Below are 18,595 nucleotides of genomic sequence, written 5' to 3'. Positions count from 1 at the left end.
GGAGCCGGCCGAAGCGCGTTTCCCCGGTGGGGTTCGATTGAGGGGTGAAACGGGACGGCGATCTGGTTGAATTTGACACCTGGAGTGATAGCAAAGGGGAGACAGTTTGGGACCTTTGTTTTTGCCTGTTTTGGTGGTTGTGGTGGGTTTATATGGGTTTGGATGGAGATAGGGTCCAATGATAGGGACTTGATTTGCATTGGAAGATATCATAGCAAGTTGTCTCGGCCCCGTATAAGTCACACTGTCGATGGGTATCAAAGTGCGAGCACATGTAGTGATACTGGACGGTTAGCATTAAATCATCTATTGACTCGCCAGATAACACCTTCTAAATGCCTGCTCATCCTCAATTAATCGGTGTATCAGTGATGGACAATAAGAATCCTTTTCCAGCTGCAATCATATTGAACATATTGAAGCGAGGCACAGATAGACAAGGTCCATGGCTTACACAGGGCTGGCATCGGCTTTACGGGATTGGGAGTTCCGCCACGTGCCAGACATTAAACTTTCCAGCATTTCACCGGTTTGTCCTTTTCGCACGTCCTGGGGAATGCCTGTCACACACATGTTTGCCTTTAGCTCAGCGAGGTGTCAGAGCAGTGCATATTGTAACTCTTATCTTGCCCCGTGCCCATTGATACAGGTATCCTATACCCACTAGGTTAGTATCCGCGTAGGCGTATGCACCGGCACTGGGTACTGCAGCGGAAAGTACGGGTACGGGTCGCCGTTGGGCTGAAGCGCACCGGAGGCGATAGTCAGGTACCTACTACCAGGTACCGCCGCCTCTCCCAGCCAACTTAAATATCGTGTCGCCACTTGGTAGAACATTAGGCATACATGCTGTACTTGTTTCACTTCCATCAGCATCAATCTCAGAGCGTGTTTGTGGCATGAGTTTCATCGAATAATCCATCGATACTGCATCCTTGTTTTCCAGCTGCCCTCATCAGCATCCTTAATCATTCGTCTCGTTTTGCCATGTCCTAATACCTTCTCTCACCTCGATTATTCGTCCTCATATTCGTCCCTCTTCCTTAAATCCGCCACACAATGGCTCCCATTGCCATATCTCCCGAACGGGACGGTCAGTTGGACTCGCTGGAGTCTCTGACTGCCAAGTTTGATGACACAATCCGCTTCTATCTCAATGGAACCAAAGTCGTTCTCGACGACATCGATCCTGAAATCACAGTTCTCGAGTACCTGAGAGGCATTGGCCTGACTGGAACCAAACTGTACGAAACTCCCTTTTGCTTCCCTACATTGATGAGATATCCCTGCCATCATGGATGATCCAGCTGACACAGGTAATCCAACAGCGGCTGTGGTGAGGGTGGGTGCGGTGCCTGCACCATTGTTGTAAGCCAGTATAACCCAACAACAAAACAAATCTACCACGCCAGTGTCAATGCCTGTCTGGCACCTCTTGTAAGTCTCGATGGCAAACATGTCGTTACCATTGAGGGGATTGGCAACACAAAGAACCCGCATCCCACACAAGAACGGGTGGCCAAGTCTCATGGAAGCCAGTGCGGCTTCTGTACGCCGGGCATTGTCATGAGTCTGTATGCTTTGCTGCGGAATAACTCCAACCCAACCAAGGATGAAATGGAAGAGGCTTTTGACGGCAACCTGTGTCGGTGCACAGGATACAGATCTATTCTCGACGCAGCTCACACCTTTAGCATGGAGAACTCGTGTGGCAAGGCCAAGACCAACGGTGGCGGGGGGTGCTGTATGGAAAATGGGAATGGTAAGCCCGAGGGGGGTTGTTGCATGGACAAAATGAACAACGACCAGCCTATCAAACGATTCACTCCTCCGGGATTCATCGAGTACAACCCTGATACGGAGCTCATCTTCCCTCCAGCTCTGAAGAAGCACGAACTGCGGCCCCTCGCTTTCGGTAATAAGCGAAAGAAGTGGTTCCGGCCTGTCACCCTGGATCAGCTTCTCCAGATCAAGAGTGTGCATCCCCAGGCCAAGATTATTAGCGGAAGCACAGAGACACAGATCGAAATCAAGTTCAAGGCCCTGCAGTACCCCGTGTCAGTCTATGTCGGCGACATTGCCGAGTTGCGGCAGTACGAGTTCAAGAACGATCACCTCGAAATTGGCGGCAACGTAACTCTGACAGATTTCGAGCACATCTGCGAAGAAGCCATCAAACGCTATGGCAATGAAAGGTCGCAGGTCTTCCAGGGAATCCTCAAACAACTGAAATATTTTGCTGGGCGGCAGATCAGAAACGTCGGGACTCCCGCAGGAAATCTAGTCACCGCTTCACCCATATCTGATTTGAACCCAGCTTTGTGGGGTGCCAATGCTGTTTTGGTGGCCAAGTCTGCGACTCAGGAGACAGAGATCCCATTATCACAATTCTTCACAGGGTACCGAAGAACGGCACTTGCTCAAGATGCCATCATCGCATCCCTCAGGATTCCCGTTACGGCAGCCAAGGGAGAATTCTACCGAGCTTATAAGCAGGCGAAACGAAAAGATGACGACATTGCAATTGTTACCGCGGCACTGAGGGTAAAACTGAACGACGACGGTGTTGTAACAGATTGCAACCTTATTTATGGCGGCATGGCTGCCATGACCGTCTCGGCAAAGACTGCGGCAGAGTACCTGGTTGGGAAGCGCCTCGCTGAGCTGGAGACGCTCGAAGGGACCATGAGTGCGCTCGGAAAAGACTTTGATCTCCAGTTCAGCGTCCCCGGTGGCATGGCATCTTACCGAAAAGCGTTGGCCCTTGGCTTCTTCTACCGCTTCTACCACGACATCCTCACCATCCTCAATGGGGAAAGCGAACACGTTGACAAGGAGGCCATTGATGAAATTGAACGATCCATTTCTTATGGCCGAACTGATCCTCACACGGCAGCCGCATACGAACAGGCTGTCACGGGCAAGTCGAACCCTCATGTTGCTGCACTGAAGCAAACGACTGGTGAGGCCCAGTACACGGACGATATCCCTCCTTTGAAGAACGAATTGTACGGCTGTTGGGTACTTTCAACCAGAGCGCATGCAAAGATCAAATCCATCGACTATTCCGTTGCCCTCGACATGCCCGGCGTAGTTGACTATGTCGATAGCTCTGATATGCCTTCTCAAGCAGCCAATCGATTTGGACCGCCCAACTTTGATGAACTTTTCTTCGCCGAGGGTGAAGTACTTACAGCTGGCCAAGCCATCGCCATGATCCTCGCCACGTCGGCTTCCAAGGCCCAAGAAGCGGCAAGAGCCGTCAAGGTGGAATACGAGGATTTGCCAGCAGTCCTGACAATTGAGGATGCCATCCAGCAAGATAGCTTCCACCCATGCTTTCGCGAGATCAAGACTGGAGACGTTGAAGAAGCTTTCAAAGGCTGCGACTATGTCTTTACAGGTACCGCGCGAATGGGCGGTCAAGAGCACTTTTACCTCGAAACCAATGCTTGCGTCGTCGTTCCCAGTCCTGAAGACGGAGCAATGGAGATTTTCGCCAGCACGCAGAATCCAACTGAAACGTAAGTATTTGCACATGTCTAGCCTCAGTAGTTTTGTCAACTAACCTTGCTCCATGTAGCCAAACATTTGCCGCTCGTGTCTGCAATGTACCCGCAAATAAAGTCGTCGTCCGTGTCAAAAGACTAGGGGGTGGCTTTGGTGGCAAGGAGACTCGATCCATCATCCTCAGCTCAGCCGTGGCTCTTGCGGCCAAGAAGACCAAGAGGCCAATACGCTGCATGTTGACACGAGAGGAGGACATGCTCACTATGGGACAAAGGCATCCGTTCCTCGGGAAGTACAAGGTTGGCTTCAACAAGGACGGAAAGATTCAGGCTCTGGATGTCGATATTTTCAACAACGCCGGCTGGACTTTTGATCTCAGCGCGGCGGTGCTTGAGCGAGCAGTCTCGCACGTCGATGGGTGCTACCGCATTCCCAACACACACGTCCGCGGGCGCATTTGCAAGACCAACACTGTCTCCAACACAGCGTTCCGTGGCTTTGGTGGCCCTCAGGGCATGTTCATCATAGAGACTTGTATGGAGGAGGCCGCAGACCGTTTGGGCATTCCCATTGACAAGCTACGAGAAATCAACTTTTACAAACCCCTTGAGCCGACGCACTTCAACCAGCCCGTCACGGATTGGCACGTTCCACTCATGTACAAGCAAGTGCAGGAAGAGTCCAATTTCCAAGAGCGCAAGGCTGCCGTCGATCGGTTCAACGAGACTCACAAGTGGCGCAAGAGGGGAATATCCCTGATTCCCACCAAGTTTGGAATCTCGTTCACGGCTCTCTTCCTCAACCAGGCGGGAGCGCTGGTGCACATTTACCACGATGGCTCTATCTTGGTAGCTCATGGAGGCACTGAAATGGGCCAAGGACTTCACACCAAGATGACCCAGATTGCCGCACAAGCTCTCAAGGTCCCTTTGGACAATGTCTTCATTTCGGAAACTTCGACCAATACAGTCGCCAATACCTCCTCAACAGCGGCGTCTGCGTCCTCCGATCTTAACGGGTATGCAATTTTCAACGCCTGCGAACAGCTCAACGAGCGTCTGGCCCCCTATCGAGAGAAACTCGGACCACAAGCAACGATGGAGGAGCTAGCCCATGCAGCCTATTTCGATCGTGTCAACCTGTCCGCCCAGGGTTTCTACAAGACTCCCGAAATTGGGTACACCTGGGGCGAGAATAAGGGCAAGATGTTCTTTTATTTCACTCAGGGAGTTGCCGCTGCAGAGGTTGAAATCGATGTCCTCACCGGCTCTTCGACCTGCCTCCGGGCAGACATCAAGATGGATATCGGTCAGTCCATCAACCCAGCAATCGACTATGGCCAAATCCAAGGGGCTTTCATGCAAGGCTTTGGACTCTTCACAATGGAAGAGTCTTTGTGGTTACGGAACGGCGCCATGGCTGGTAACCTATTCACACGCGGCCCCGGAGCGTATAAGATTCCAGGCTTCCGCGATATTCCTCAGGAATTCAACGTGACGCTCCTCAAGGACGTTGAGTGGAAGGACTTGCGTACGATTCAGCGCAGCAGAGGTGTGGGCGAGCCTCCGCTCTTCATGGGCAGCTCCGTCTTCTTCGCCATCAGGCATGCGCTCAAGGCGGCGAGGAAGGACGCGGGAGTCGAGGCCTTGGTAGGGAAAGATGACAGCGAAGGCCTCCTTAGGCTGGAGAGCCCAGCAACGCCCGAGAGGATCCGGTTGATGTGTGAGGATGAAATCATGAGAAAGGCCCGAGTGCTTCCCAAGGAGGGTGAAAAGGGCTTCTTTGTGGCTATATGAAGCTCGTGCAGCTTGAACGATTTACGACTGGTTTATTATTAAGGATTTCTTTACTAGGTTGTTGGCTTGCATAGCCGGTTAGTACTTCAGGGACATTGCGGTTCATGTCATGTCATTTCATTTGATTCCTAATCATGTCATTACTGCAGCAGGCTTATGCTCCAGGTACTGTAGCGTTGGATCAATCAATATCAACTCAAGAACCCATGCCTGATGAGTGAGTTTCCCAAACGGGCCCTCCGTAATCCTCCGCATGGCCTCGACAAAAATAAAGAGGCATTAGGTAATGCCGTTTAGCGCCGCAGAAGATGCCATCCCGTGATATTCCGATATGCGCGAAAGCCATCCGGGCAGAAGGCACGTCACGGCAGCCTGTTTTAACCGCCGAGCCGAAACTTGGTTCATTTTGTCCACGGCATGTCAACTCGGGAGAAGGGCAAAGCAGTTCGGGGGGCTGAAATGCGACGGTTTCACACGGGATTGTGCAGGGGGGAGTTAGCCGCTTCTCTCTTCCATCTTGTTCTTTACAGTTGTCTGGGCGTAATGTAATTGGGTTTCCCGGTTTTCAAGCCTGTAGTTCCCGAGGTCCTGCATGTGCAATGCGCGGAATGTGTGGGATGTGGCTTCGGGATGGGCGAATGGGCATCCGTTTTCGGGGCCGGTGGCTTAGGGAGCGGGCAGCGGAATACGGCGATCTTTTTTTAGGTGTAGGGTAAATTGGGATGTGCATATTTCGGGAGGTTGAGATGAGGTGAAAGTTGGGATGAGACGAGAGATGAGATGAGATGAGATGGCAAAATGCTGTTGGTTTCTCGGTTCGGTTTGTTGCTGGGTGGTTATTGTTCTTTTCTTCTGGTGGTTGTGTACAGTACCTATTGTCAAAAGTCTAATCACAGGGCCCAATCAGGATGCGGAGAATAAAAGGTGACGTGACAGGAACCAACATGCCAGAAACGAGGCTATTCCGAATACTTGGTATGTGTGTGTGTGTGAATGCAGCGAATGAGCAGTTGGGCGATATTAAGCCCCCCTCTTCCCTGTACCGCTATACAGTAGAACGGTTACAGGCGCCGTTACAGGCCTTGCCGACTGCTGTAGCAGCCCATTGATCCGTTGGAATCCTTCTGGCGCAGGTACCCAACTGGCCGGGCTAGCGCTGGCCGCCAAGGCGAAAAGGCTCGGTCCACTGGCTCCAGTTGCCAGGTCCCCACCAAAAGGGAGGGCCCAGCTGAACTTGCCGGTGCCTCAAAGCAGCACTTGCGCTTCCTGCTGATGCGTTTTGCTCTCGTGCTCAACTCGATTCTTGTTTTGCTGGCCAAACTCTGCCTCTGCATCCCATTCCTGCCTGGCAGAGCCCGCGTCCGGCCCTGATTCCGCCATCTCAAGCGATCCAGAGACGATATCCGGCCACGGACAGAGACGGGCGGGTTTGTCTGGCCCTCACACGACCTCTTCCGTTTTTGCGCGGGCGAAAAGAGAGAGAGACGGGGGAGACCCGGCCTTTGCGCTTAAGCTTGCTTCCTGCCTTGCCTGCTGAGGGGCCAAAGAGGGCTGCACAGCTTCGGGCATGCTAGTTGCGCCATCGGGAAGCGTCTGAGGCGAGCCGGAAAGCTGGGACGATTTTCCCGTTCGATGATCTGCAATCTGGACGTTTGCGTAACCCTTCCCGAGGCAGACAGATCCAATGGGAGGCCGAGCAATCGGGAGATGAGAGTATAGCGAAGAGAGAAGAGAGAGAGAGACGGAAGAAAAACCAACGGGACTGGAAAAGAAGGAACCACTGGGGGGGAAGAGAAAAGATTGAGCGTACACAACAGCAATGAGCGAGCGGAAGGCTACCGGTGCTACGGCCACTGCCACCACTACCACCACCACCACGGCGCCGGGTGCGATGGATGCCAAGGGAAGCAAGGTGGTGGAGCGAAGCAAGATGGCGGCCAAAGGCGATGCGGCCGAGCGCGACAAGGACCACGAGGGTCGTGGCGCTGGCAAGAATCCCAAGAAGAGACGCAAGGTTAACCATGGTACGCAGAACTTGCTTGAACCCTCCCTCCCGTTCCCCGTTCTTGCGGGCCAAAATCTGAGAGGGCAGAGGACACCAATGGTCGCTGTGCAGTTGCTGTGCTGCCCCCGTTCATGCCTTCTGCCCTCCCTTTCCCCCCATCTTTCCCCTCATTGTTCAGTTCGATTCATTCGGCCAGTGACCTTGGAAGAGCAAGTGTCGAGTGTGTATGCAGCATGGACTAACGATTAGCTGCGTGTCTCTCCCTCTACCGTTGCAGCTTGCGTGTATTGTCGCAGATCTGTAAGTCTGGCCCGCTTTAGAAAATGAGACGTCCCATATACTGCCTGGAGGAAAAGGGGGAAAGAAGAGAAGACAATGAAAGAAAGAAAGAAGAAGCAGATGAAGAAGAAGACATCTTTGAGATTCATTACCCACACCCCTTATGTGTAAATCAAAGATCTTGTGGCTGACTGATTCAATTTGACGCGAGTAGCACATGACATGCGATCTCGTAAGTACATCCTCCACACGGCATCTATCCTGCTTCTCCTCTGCCGCAGCTTCACGGATGGGTCCAGACCCTCCTTGTCTCTGCCCACCTCTTCCCTTGCTCTACATTGTGGATGTGCTAATGCTGTGGTCAGGAGCGTCCATGTACGAGATGCATTAAGCGAAATATTGGCCATCTCTGCCACGATGAGCCCCGCGAGTCAGATCCCAAGAAGAAGACGGTTGTCAGCAAAACTGCATCTACAGCGTCCGTAGATGAATCGGACACCATGTCCCAGTCCGACGTAGGCCATAGCTCCATATCCAGCGCCATGGGCCCTCCCCCGACCTTCGATGGCGCGAGGCAGAGGGCAAACTCGGCCATCGGGGCTGGAGGCGTGCTTGGGCAGGCCAACCCATTATCCCTTGTGCAACCCGACGCTTCGTCAGGCCTGCAGGCCAACGCGTTGAATAACAATGGTAACGCGAATCAATGTAAGCTCTTCCAAAACGAGATTCGACCCCTCCCCCCGATCGCCTTGGTCTTTCTCCGATACTACCCCAGTATCCCCCCGGCCACCAACATGATGCTCTGGATGGCTAACGATGGAGTAGTTGCCGGCTTCTCGGACGCTTGGTTGACCGCGCAAAACTACCATGATATGAATACCTATAATCCCAACTACCTGATTGGTGCCGACGTCACTCACGAGTTTAACCTGCTCAACGACTTTTTGCACAATAGCATCCTTGACGAGGGTGGCGTCGAAGCTCAACAGAACTCGGCCTTTAATCGGCCAGGGGGTCCGTCGGAGATGCTCTCTGGCTTTGGCAACAGCAATGGATTGACGGGCGGCTCTGTATCAGCGGGCCATGTGCCAGGGTCCATGCTGCCGCCTTCAAATTTTGATAACAAGTCAATGACTAGATCTGACAAGGAGAAGACTCGAGAATACTACCTCCAGGCAGCTGACCCTTCCGGAAACGACAACCCAGAAGAACGAATGTCTCGCGTGCTCAAGGCCAAGTACGATGCCGGTCTGCTCAAGCCGTTCAACTATATCAAAGGCTATGCGCGGCTGGGCAAGTACTTGGACGGGCACATCGCGTCCACATCTAAACAGAAGATTTTGCGGACCATTAACCAGTTTCGACCCAAGTTTAGAGAAAAGGCGCAAGGGTTGACGGACATGCAGCTGGTATACGTGGAGATGTGGTTTGAGAAACAGCTGATGGACTACGACCGGGTGTTTGCCAGTATGGCTGTACCGGCGTGCTGCTGGAGGCGGACGGGGGAGATTTTCCGAGGAAATAAGGAGATGGCCGAGTTGATCAATGTGCCTGTGGATCAGCTGCGAGATGTTAGTATTTCCCCATTCCTTTCCACGTTCTGCAAATGTGTGATGCGCTAACAGATGTCTTTTTTTTCCCTGTACAGGGCAAGATTGCACTCCACGAGATCCTCACCGAGGAGTCGATGGTTAGATATTGGGAAGAATTTGGCACCATTGCCTTTGACCCAGCGCATGATACGTTATTGACGGCGTGCTCGCTCAAGAATCCCAGCGATTCATCAGATCATCCTATTGTCAAGTGCTGCTTCTCCTTTACAATCCGCCGCGATGAGCATAAGTTGTGAGTTGTTACCCATATTGAATGGCTTGACCCTTTCACTCAGTGGTGGCGCGAGAGACTGACCCCAATATTTCTAACAGGCCTGCGTTGATTGTTGGCAACTTTTTACCACACGATCCTCCTGTACAGTGAAGATATTTTATGCCTATCTGATTAATGACCGAAAAAAAACGCGTATCGCTTGTGTGAGTTTTTAAGGGGGGAAGATGCAGGAGACTTACTTGGGCACGGGGTGCGGAAAACTGGTTTCTTTATATAAACCAACCAAAAAAGTTTGGATCAGGGATGGGTCTTTTTTTCTTTATAACTATAAGGTTAATAGGGCATGATGGACGGCGTTGGAACTGCGTCGAGTTGCTTCCCCCTTTTCGTCTCTCTTCGTCGTCTTTGCCCGAAATATTGTACACGGGGGTTATTGCTATTGTTGTGTCCCCCTTCATTCTTTGTCACCTTCGAGTCCTTCATTCTTCTCTGATTTCTTGTTCTTCATGGAGTGTTTTAGATTCCCAAGTTTTGTTGTTGGAGGAGAGAGAGTTGGGTGTGTTGTTGAAGTTGGATTTCTTGTCTTTGTGTGTGTGTTTCTTTTATATTGCTAGAGCTGTGAGGTACATACCTACTTAGGCATACGGTAGTCTTTTCGATTAATGTTGGATAATTGCTACTACCTACGGATGATTCATCTTTGAGATTGGTCGAGTTAATTCATTGAGTCTGAGGTACTCGGGTACTTCCTGGCACCTTAGTACCTCTACTGAGGTACCTATGTGTGTGATGAGGCAGGTGCATATTGAAGATTTGATGCAATGGGAATGCCTTCCTCCTCAATTTTTTTTTCTTTTCCTCTTTTCCCTCCGTTTTCTCGATATTACACCTCACTTGCGCCTCTATAACATCCTTCGTCCTTCGTCCTTCGTCTTCAGGCTCCCATCAGCTTTTCGCTATTCGATCGTGTCAAAATGGCGCCTGATGATCTTGCTTCCGCTGGCAGGATTAGAAAGGCTCGCTCATTTGTTGGTAGGCAACCTTATCCTCTTGGTAGTCCTCAGCATGGTTTCTAACGATGCTGTGGATGCAGAGTTCACAGCCACGCTTCAGTCCAAGCTTTCGGATTCTCTCGATGGGAGACAAATCGATCTCCTCCTCGCGGATACTAGCCACCATGTTCAGCTGATTCACAATGCAGCGCCGTCGGGCTCCTCAGGTCCCTTGCCGCCGAAATTAGCCAAAGATGTTGAACGACATGGACGAGATTTGTGGAATCTCTGTGTGAGATTGAAGAGAGAACGAAATACATCCGATTCCATAGAGAAAGCCAAGTTGCTCCTTAAAGCAAGGTCGCTTGCCTATTCTATGCTGGAGCTTGGTCGAAGCGCGGGCAGAGCCAAGGAAGATACGGGGGCAGAGATTGCGTACTTGATGAGTCTGTCATTGACGCTCGGCAAGCATTGCGTAGAAGGCTCCGATTTGAATTCAGCTAGATCGGCGCTTCAGAAAACTGCGGAACTGATGGAAAAGCTCAAAGCTGCCCCGCTTGACGCTTCGGACCCTCGTGAGCAGAGTGAGCGGACGAAACTTGACGCAGAATACTTGGCGATGAGAACAGCTCTGGTGAGTACTCGCCCATGGAGTAGCTTGACGAACCTCAATGTTCTGACAAGTTGGAGAGTCATGGAAAGAAGATAGGCTTGACGTTGCGGAGCACATGTTTGGCAAGATAGATGCCATTCGACCAACGCTGGACCCAAGGTCTGCTGAGATAATAGCTGATACTTTACAACATATTGGTTTTGATCTTGCCTCGAAAGGAGATCACAGTATGGCGGTCAAGTGGCTGAAACGCGCCTACGATATTATCAACCATCAGGCACTGGATCAGCTCTCAAGTAAGGGGCTGGAATTGCGATTAGCCATATGTCAAGGCCTTGTCCGGGGACTCCTTGATATTAGCTCCCCAGAGTGTGTTCAGGAGGCCAACAGTTTGATCGAATATATCGAGTCTGAGATTGGAGACAAGCCCCTTGTATTGCACTGGCGCCTTGAGCTTTTGCAGAAAGCTCCTGGGGAAATTTTCGATATCGACGCCTATTCTAGTGTTCTGCATCGGATGGTTCGATCATTTGACTATTCCGACGCTTCTTTTTACTTTCTTTTGCATCACATCAAATCTCTGAGAGAAAAGAACCATCGGTTAGCCCGCGGGCTATTGGATGAACTTTTGCTACAACACATTATATCTTCAAAAAGGAGCGAATGGATTGAAAAAACTGTTGTTAGGAGGATATGGATGAGCACTGTTGATGAAACAAATTCTATTGAAGCTTTGTCGGATCTTCAAAAACTCTTAGACAAGGTGAATGATGCTCTTTCTGAGCCTTTGGAGTGTGATGTTGCTGGCGCAGCGCATTCAGTAAGTTGAAGAACGCAGCACTCCTGCATCAAGTTCATATGCCTGTACTAATTGGACAGAAGATCATGTGGAGCAAAATAGACTCTATACTTTTTAACGAAAACTATGAAGCTGCAGAAGCATGGTGCTCAATTGCCCTGCACAGAATATTCATGAGCAGTGGCGAGGCCAATCTTGGCAAATTCAGCAGAAAACTTGTCATTTGTGCTTTACGAAGCAATGATACCGAAAAGGCTCGACAGATTTTACATTCCATGTCAGAGAACTCTAAAAATCACATTCTAACCAGATACTTGGCGTTCAAAGTATCTCTCATTGACTGGGACCATGAGCTTGGCTCCGAGAGCATCAGGCACCTCAGTAGACTTTCAGACAGTCCACAAGGACGCGACGTGCTGTACGCCTGTATTAGAGAAGCACAACAAGCGGGTGACAAACTGTGTACTCTGACAGCCCTACAGGCCATCATCGAGAGTTGGACGACTGAACAAGAAACTCCAAGCAATCTAACGTCAATACTGCGCTGCTCGATTCGTCTCATCCATTTGATTGAAGAAAAGGGTAACGAGGATGAGGCAGGTTCTCATAGCGTTGCATATGCCGAAGATTTGTGCCATATATTTGAGAAAGGTATTTATATGCGAGGTGCTCCATCAAGTGATTGCTAATGTCATGGCCATAGCTGCCGAACAGGCGAACCAGCATCCCAAAGATTACGTGGGAAACATAGTCTTTACAGTACCCGAGCTACACTGGTTCCGAAAAAATGCATACAATATGGGTGTTGCAAAATGCGATACATGGGAGCTCTTTCACATCATCCGAATATTTAAAACGTGTCTGGCCTTTTCGACTTGTTATCCCAAGGATCTACCTTCATCTGAGGCCACTGATATAGCCATGATGGCCTTGCGCTGCCACTTTGTCATTGCTGCGGCATTAGTCTCGCTCGCAAGGAAAGAGGATAGAGTGGAAGAGCAGTTGCAGTATTACCTCCAAGGTAGACATCACGTGGAAAAGTTCTATGCAATATTAGAGACTGATACGGATGAAATAATGGATGAAAGTACCGCCGCAGATTTGATCGCAAAATTATCGACATTGTTTGTTTTCGACTTTGAAGCTGCCACCGTGCTTAGAGATTGGGATGGCTTGAACGAGATTGTCCGCAAGGCAAAGCCGTGCCGCGACGAGGTGATGTACAAGGCGATGGGAGACTGCGTACTGAGAAGCAAAGCTCCGGGAAAAGGTTAGAGATATATGGCTATCTGTTTAGCCCCTTTATTGAGAGACGACGCTGACGTTTCGAACTCTAGCGTTGTTTTCGACCATGCGCCTCATCATCAATGAGATTTTTGAGCTGGAAGAGTTTGACTATGAGAAACTTGCAAAATACATTCGTTGTATGTTTCAAGCGATTCTGGGGCTGGACGATACCGCGGCTCTTCAGCTTGTGGATCAAGCTATACAAATAGCCCGCGAGGGAAAAGAAGTAAGCCCGTACTTTTCACTCTTTATGAAAGATGCATCGTACATGAGTAGCATATAACTAACGTTTGTTTGACAGACGGGAAATCAGCTGCCGTCTGCAGAATTGGAGTGGCTCGTTGCCACGAGTTTCAACCACGCCATCGACTATTACGCTCGTGGGGAAGAAGAGCCTTGTCACCGCTGGGCTCTCAAGGCCATGCATTTGGCCGAGTATATTGATGACGGTGGGTTGTTGCGAGATACACTGCAGGAGAAATTTGCAAAGTTGCAATTTGATGGAGGGCCAAGGTGAGGAGGAGACACGGCGAGATTACTACCCCTTTTTCATCTACGGACAGATGTTACTCTAATAGTTGAAGACCATTGTAAGACATGGCATTGTGGGCAATGGGATGGGAGGCATAAGTAGAGTTGGAATTATCTCTGCTATCGAACACAAACGTCGATGCTATGTAAAGTATTATATCGTTTGCGTTCTTTCAGGCAAATGTGACATCATAAAATGGAGAGAGTGAGGAAAGTAACAAAAGACAGACGACCCCAAGAAAATCAAGGGTGAAGGTAGAAAAAAGAAAAAGCAAAAAAAAGGCTCAGGTGGTATCTCCTACTCTTGCGTCCGTATTTGACAGCGTTCAAAAGACTCATGTATAAAAGAGAAAATGGGGAAAGAAGAAAAAAGACATTTGAAGGAAATTTGGTATATAAGTCTTCACCGGCTAATCCGTGTACAAAAAAAAAAGCAAAAACGAAAATAAATGAAAACAAATCGCTAGTTCCATGGGTATGTGTAAGAGTGCTTGGTATCAAATGCCGTTATTCGACCACTTTTTTTTCCTAATCCAAACGATGAGAACAATCCAAGGTCCAAAAAGCGAGCCGTCATGCCCCCCTTATTACCCAACATCAGAGATTACAACAACAGAGAAGGGGAACTGAGAAAAAAAAAAGTAAAAAAAGAAAGAAAGCGACCATTGAGTCACCCCAGATTTCGTGTATCATTTCCGAGTTCCCAAAAATCTCTATCCTCGTCGTCATGGTCGTCGTCATCATATAATGTTCGCAATGCTCAATCTATCTCTACCAGCGGGGCTAGCCGCGGGTCTCGATGGTTCGTTGCCATATTTTGGAACTTCGGCCGTGTACCGAGGGGCCTCTGAGAGTCGCTGAATGCTGGGGATGCCAGGCGTTGGAGATTCTCTCTTGACCTGAGGAGGGGGGAGGGTTGTCCAGTTGCTGCTCATCGCATGAGTCGATCCCAGCCCTCGAACCGTCGTCTCTAGTTGAGTCCATCCACCCCACTCCCTACGCTCCTCTTCACTGAGACCAGTTCTCATTGCTGAGCTGAAAAGTGCGTGTCCGAGCCCGCCGGATGGAGCAGCAGCATCTGGCTTGGGAGGGAGGTAATCACGATCATATCCCTCGGTCCAGACCCAAGATCTTGATGGTGAGGCATGGAGGTCGGATGAGACGTAAGCCAAAAGTTCCTCATCTCTAGCCAATGAAACCAAAAGGGTGGAAGGGTCCACAGGCGATCGCGCACTGGAGAAAGCATGAGGCGAAGTTGTTCGAGCTATGCGACTTGAATATTCAGCTCGCTTCACACTCAAGGTGGATGTAAAGAAGGAAAGGTATCTCCCGCAAGCAGTAGCTACATCGCGCCGCGCGTCAATTGCTGCTAGAGCTCGAATACAGGTAATGGCGTGATCCAAACATCCTGTTAGGAGCAGGAATAAGGCACAGCGGAAGATATGAGCTGTCAAAAGAGAGGTGGCTCCATCTGCTGGAGAGCTTGTTCTGTTAAGCAACGATGCCGTCTCTATACCAATGTGCATACAGCTCTCAATGGCTGCGAGGCGGTTATCAACATCACAGCTGGGGTTAATATTATGGCGGTGAAGAATTAGCCGCGCATGGAATAAATAAGTGAGAGGCGCCAAGAAGTGAGGTGCCAAAGCCACGGTGCTCACAGGATCACAAGCTGGAGGGAATGTGTTTAGGCATTTTTTGAAATGAGCGTCGAAGCCGGCAAGCTGCGTAGGCGGTATCGCGGGAGACTCTGTTGCCTTCACAATCGAAGTGTAGGACCTGACGACGTGAATAACAGCCAAGAGAGAGTGAGTCAACGGCTCAGCTCCACTGGGGACTCTCATGCCATCATCTTCAATGTATTGGTCATCCACAGCGGCGGGCAGAGCAACGCTGCAGTCGGCATCATCAATAAGAAATGGATGGCCCATCTCGGTGGCCATGACCCTGTCGAGGATATAAATCGCCCACCACGTCCTGCGGCGCATCTCACCTTCCACCACAGGCCATGTTTCCGTATCTAGGTAGAGGCCAAGGTCTTGCCCAACACGTACTGCATTGCCCAAGAAACTCCATGCTGCTGATTTCAGATTCATCTCGTTCAGACAAATGGTAATAAGAATAAGAGCTCTTGCGTCGTCGAGAGTGTGATGATTACACCAAGGATCCATGGCTTTTCGCGCCGACTCTAACAGCTCGGATGGTCGGAAATAGGTGGCGGCTGATGCAGCAACTTCGGCGGTAAACAAGCTACCAGTTGCTAAAACAGCAAAGAATAGGCACAAGAACCCCGGCGGTATGCGAGGCGGAGTTGCTCGGTACAAGTCGTCAACCAAGGCTTTAAAGGTTGGTAAATGAATGATGGGAAACATTGTGTGCGCAGAAGCGTAGTAGGTGGTTAGCAGCTGTTCTGCCACCTGACGGGGAGGCAACTCAGGCACGGGTGCATCAAAGGGTGCCGGCGCCGGTAGTCGGTGCTGCGCCGGAGGTTTCCAAATGCCCTTTGAAAACGTTCGTAGGTTCGTCCTTGCCAGAGCGAGGTCAGGAACTGGCTGCGGTCTCTTGCGCGGCCTGCTCTCGGACTCGATGGGGGGCGGTAACTGAGAGGATGATCGCTCTCTAGATTCGACGTCAATGTCCATAGAGCCATCTCTATCCTGCAACATTCGGCGTAAGTTGTTGTTGTCCCGTTTGACCTTTTCAATCTGCTTCTCCAGATCTTGCACCTGCTTGATGGAAGACATCCTTCGATTGGTTTCCTTGGTGAACTGGCATTTGACGTTGCGACTGGAGCATTCGGAACAGCTAGTCGTCTCCGTCGCATCGCACTTGACTTTCCTCTCCCGGCATGCGTCGCAGCTGGGATCTTTGCGTCGTTGCCGGTAGGCCCTCTTTTGTCCTTGCGCACCGGGAGTTCCCGACAGTTGGGAGCCACCAGGGCCTTGACTGCTTACCAGGGAGTCGGTAGAGGCAACAGACTCGCGGCCCATGATGGAGGTTGGTGGCATGGGCGTATAAGGCGGAAAGCCTTGGTTCACGGGGGGCAACGTAGGCATACCAAGAGGCTGGGGTGGTGTCGGGTTTGGTCTTCCTGTCGCATTCAGCATACTCCCCAGGTACCGCGAAGGAGGCCGAGGCGACGTTGCGGACGAGACAGATGACGAATCGTACGACCTGGTGGAGGGATTGGGAGATCGCGGATACGGGTTGTGCGACGTTTCTGCCATGATTTCGGTGTATTTTGATCGAGTACACCAATCACCAGCTTGCAGCGTCAACAGATGTGTCGTTGTTGAATCACCGACGTAGAGTTAAATCGGTGTTGCGTTAGGCAGTTGAGCGACCCAACCGATCGGAGTCTCGGCACTAACGGGATGGACTCGCGGCTTGGGGTGCCGCGTTCGAGAGGATCTGTATTACGCCAGCCTTGGACTCCTTCTGGAACCAATGGATCTGCTCTACCGGTTGCGCCGAGTATGGGGGGGATAGAGAGATGGGAAAGTTGGGGAGGTGGAGGGAAAAGAACGGCAGGCTAAGTAAAGAAACAAGCAGGTGCTTTCTGGAGGGGGAGAATAGCCAACAACGCCTCGCACTATGAGCAGATCTGTACAAGGAGTGCGCCTTGGTCGATTCTGGTCTCGTGTAGTGTCGTGATACGGGACCAAAGCAAGTCTATATCCAAGTTCAGTTGCGGTGCTGCAGTTGAAATATCCAGCTCGGAAAACCCACGGCAGCCCTCCCGTTTAGTGACGCTGTCGCTGGGATCGCAAGCCGGCATCTGGCATGTGCCAATTGGGGTCACGATGGCGATTACGCGGTCTGCGCTCGAACAAGTGAAACAAGCGGTACTGAGCCGAGCGCCCGGGACCAAGCTTTGCGCGATGCTGAAGATGACGGTGGACGCTGGAGTCTGGAGCCGGATGTCGACCTGCTGGCGATTTTAAGTCTGCGACTGCGACAGTGGCTGTGATTGCCGAGATGCAAGCAATGCCGCAGAAGGGAAAGCAGGCCTGGTATGTGAAGGAAGTGCGAGTAGAAACAAGGCGGAGGGGTGTGAAGGAGGCGGCGACTTGATGCAGGTATATCGGCCCCAAGCGGGTTACTCTACTGTACAACAACCATGTGTCTGTATCAGTCAATGTGCTCATCCGTCATCCGCCGTCGCTCTCCGCCCATTAAAGCAGATTCGGAAATATATCTGGATTGGCAGACGTGGGGCTGGTAAGGCCACACCCTTTAGAAATTGACCGGCTAGGGCAGTCGAGATCAGCCAAAGCCCGCTAATGTGTTTCGAGCTCCAGCTGGGCTGCTCGACTAGCCATGGAGCATCGCATTGACTCCAGGGACGGCAGCACCCCGGTCGTGATCAATCGGGCCTGCTACCGGGTCTCTCTCTGGTCATATGTCATGCCGCGCCGCGAACCACCACATACGAGCACTTGTACACTGACTTGCCGTTCCCTGTCCAGCCTCTCTTTGGGCATTTCTATTCTTCGTTTCTTTTTGGCTGTGCAGTTGATCACTCAGAGGTAGTGTAGCCATCCATCGTTGTCCTGTCTTCTGGTCTCAGGAACAAGAGTCGGCCCAGGCCCTCTCTTGGGTAGGAATTCGAATCATGTTCTCGGTGAAGATCCGCAACAGGAGAAGAAATCAAACTACTAATAGAAACTGGAGAGATAGCTCTGTTCGCAATCTCCAGGCATACCTTGAAACGTCAAGGCCACCCTGAACCCCCGCCACCCAAGGCGGCAATAGGCGAACAAAAAGTTTGTACGAGCACAACGAACCAGTTAGGATGGTTAACAAACGGCGAGTCCGATCCGACAGACGACTGGGCATGCAGATGGCAATATTGTAATCTCTGCGACAGATTCTAGGTGAAATTAACGAACCATAAAACCATGGTAAGGATACCCTCGCGTCTCATCAACAGCAGGCCTTGTACATACCTCTCTA

At 50.9% G+C, this 18,595-nt stretch overlaps 4 protein-coding genes across 4 annotated transcripts; 3 read left to right on the top strand and 1 right to left on the bottom strand.

Moving 5' to 3' along the window:
• The first annotated feature begins 968 nt into the window (after positions 1 to 968).
• On the top strand, positions 969 to 5,509 carry V8C40DRAFT_78100 (molybdopterin binding aldehyde oxidase/xanthine dehydrogenase). The gene is made up of 4 exons (XM_083223418.1): positions 969 to 1,244; positions 1,329 to 3,524; positions 3,584 to 5,383; positions 5,459 to 5,509. The coding sequence occupies exons 1-3, from the start codon at positions 1,060 to 1,062 to the stop codon at positions 5,304 to 5,306; spliced, it is 4,104 nt and encodes a 1,367-aa protein (XP_083069423.1). The 5' UTR covers positions 969 to 1,059; the 3' UTR covers positions 5,307 to 5,383; positions 5,459 to 5,509.
• Positions 5,510 to 7,125: 1,616 nt separating this feature from the next.
• On the top strand, positions 7,126 to 9,439 carry V8C40DRAFT_276986 (Zn(II)2Cys6 transcription factor domain-containing protein; the record flags this gene model as incomplete). Its single annotated transcript, XM_083220917.1, has 6 exons — positions 7,126 to 7,330; positions 7,589 to 7,611; positions 7,805 to 7,822; positions 7,956 to 8,295; positions 8,416 to 9,161; positions 9,239 to 9,439. 6 exons carry the CDS (start codon positions 7,126 to 7,128, stop codon positions 9,437 to 9,439), a joined length of 1,533 nt encoding a protein of 510 aa, XP_083069422.1.
• A 952-nt stretch (positions 9,440 to 10,391) lies between these two features.
• V8C40DRAFT_281907 (SPO22/ZIP4 family meiosis protein) lies at positions 10,392 to 13,708 on the top strand (the record flags this gene model as incomplete). The annotated part of the gene is made up of 7 exons (XM_083221707.1): positions 10,392 to 10,449; positions 10,511 to 11,043; positions 11,102 to 11,842; positions 11,905 to 12,472; positions 12,525 to 13,091; positions 13,159 to 13,334; positions 13,410 to 13,708. 7 exons carry the CDS (start codon positions 10,392 to 10,394, stop codon positions 13,623 to 13,625), a joined length of 2,859 nt encoding a protein of 952 aa, XP_083069421.1. The 3' UTR covers positions 13,626 to 13,708.
• A 671-nt stretch (positions 13,709 to 14,379) lies between these two features.
• On the bottom strand, positions 14,380 to 17,961 carry V8C40DRAFT_276985 (transcription factor domain-containing protein; the record flags this gene model as incomplete). Its single annotated transcript, XM_083220916.1, has 2 exons — positions 14,380 to 16,859; positions 17,955 to 17,961. 2 exons carry the CDS (start codon positions 17,959 to 17,961, stop codon positions 14,380 to 14,382), a joined length of 2,487 nt encoding a protein of 828 aa, XP_083069420.1.
• Positions 17,962 to 18,595: the final 634 nt, after the last annotated feature.

The sequence above is a fragment of the Trichoderma camerunense genome (assembly GCF_050948025.1).
Source record: "Trichoderma camerunense strain CBS 138272 chromosome Unknown V8C40scaffold_18, whole genome shotgun sequence".
Taxonomy (NCBI): Eukaryota; Fungi; Ascomycota; class Sordariomycetes; order Hypocreales; family Hypocreaceae; genus Trichoderma; species Trichoderma camerunense.
Note: the sequence above shows the minus strand (reverse complement) of the source record. Positions and strands in the feature narration are given on the sequence as shown.

Coding starts and splice junctions, on each gene's coding strand:
- V8C40DRAFT_78100 (XM_083223418.1), top strand. CDS start 1,060: ATGGCTCCCATTGCCATATCTCCCGAACGGGACGGTCAGTTGGACTCG. Junction 1,245..1,328: donor GGCCTGACTGGAACCAAACT/GTACGAAACTCC, acceptor GTAATCCAACAG/CGGCTGTGGTGAGGGTGGGT. Junction 3,525..3,583: donor ACGCAGAATCCAACTGAAAC/GTAAGTATTTGC, acceptor TGCTCCATGTAG/CCAAACATTTGCCGCTCGTG.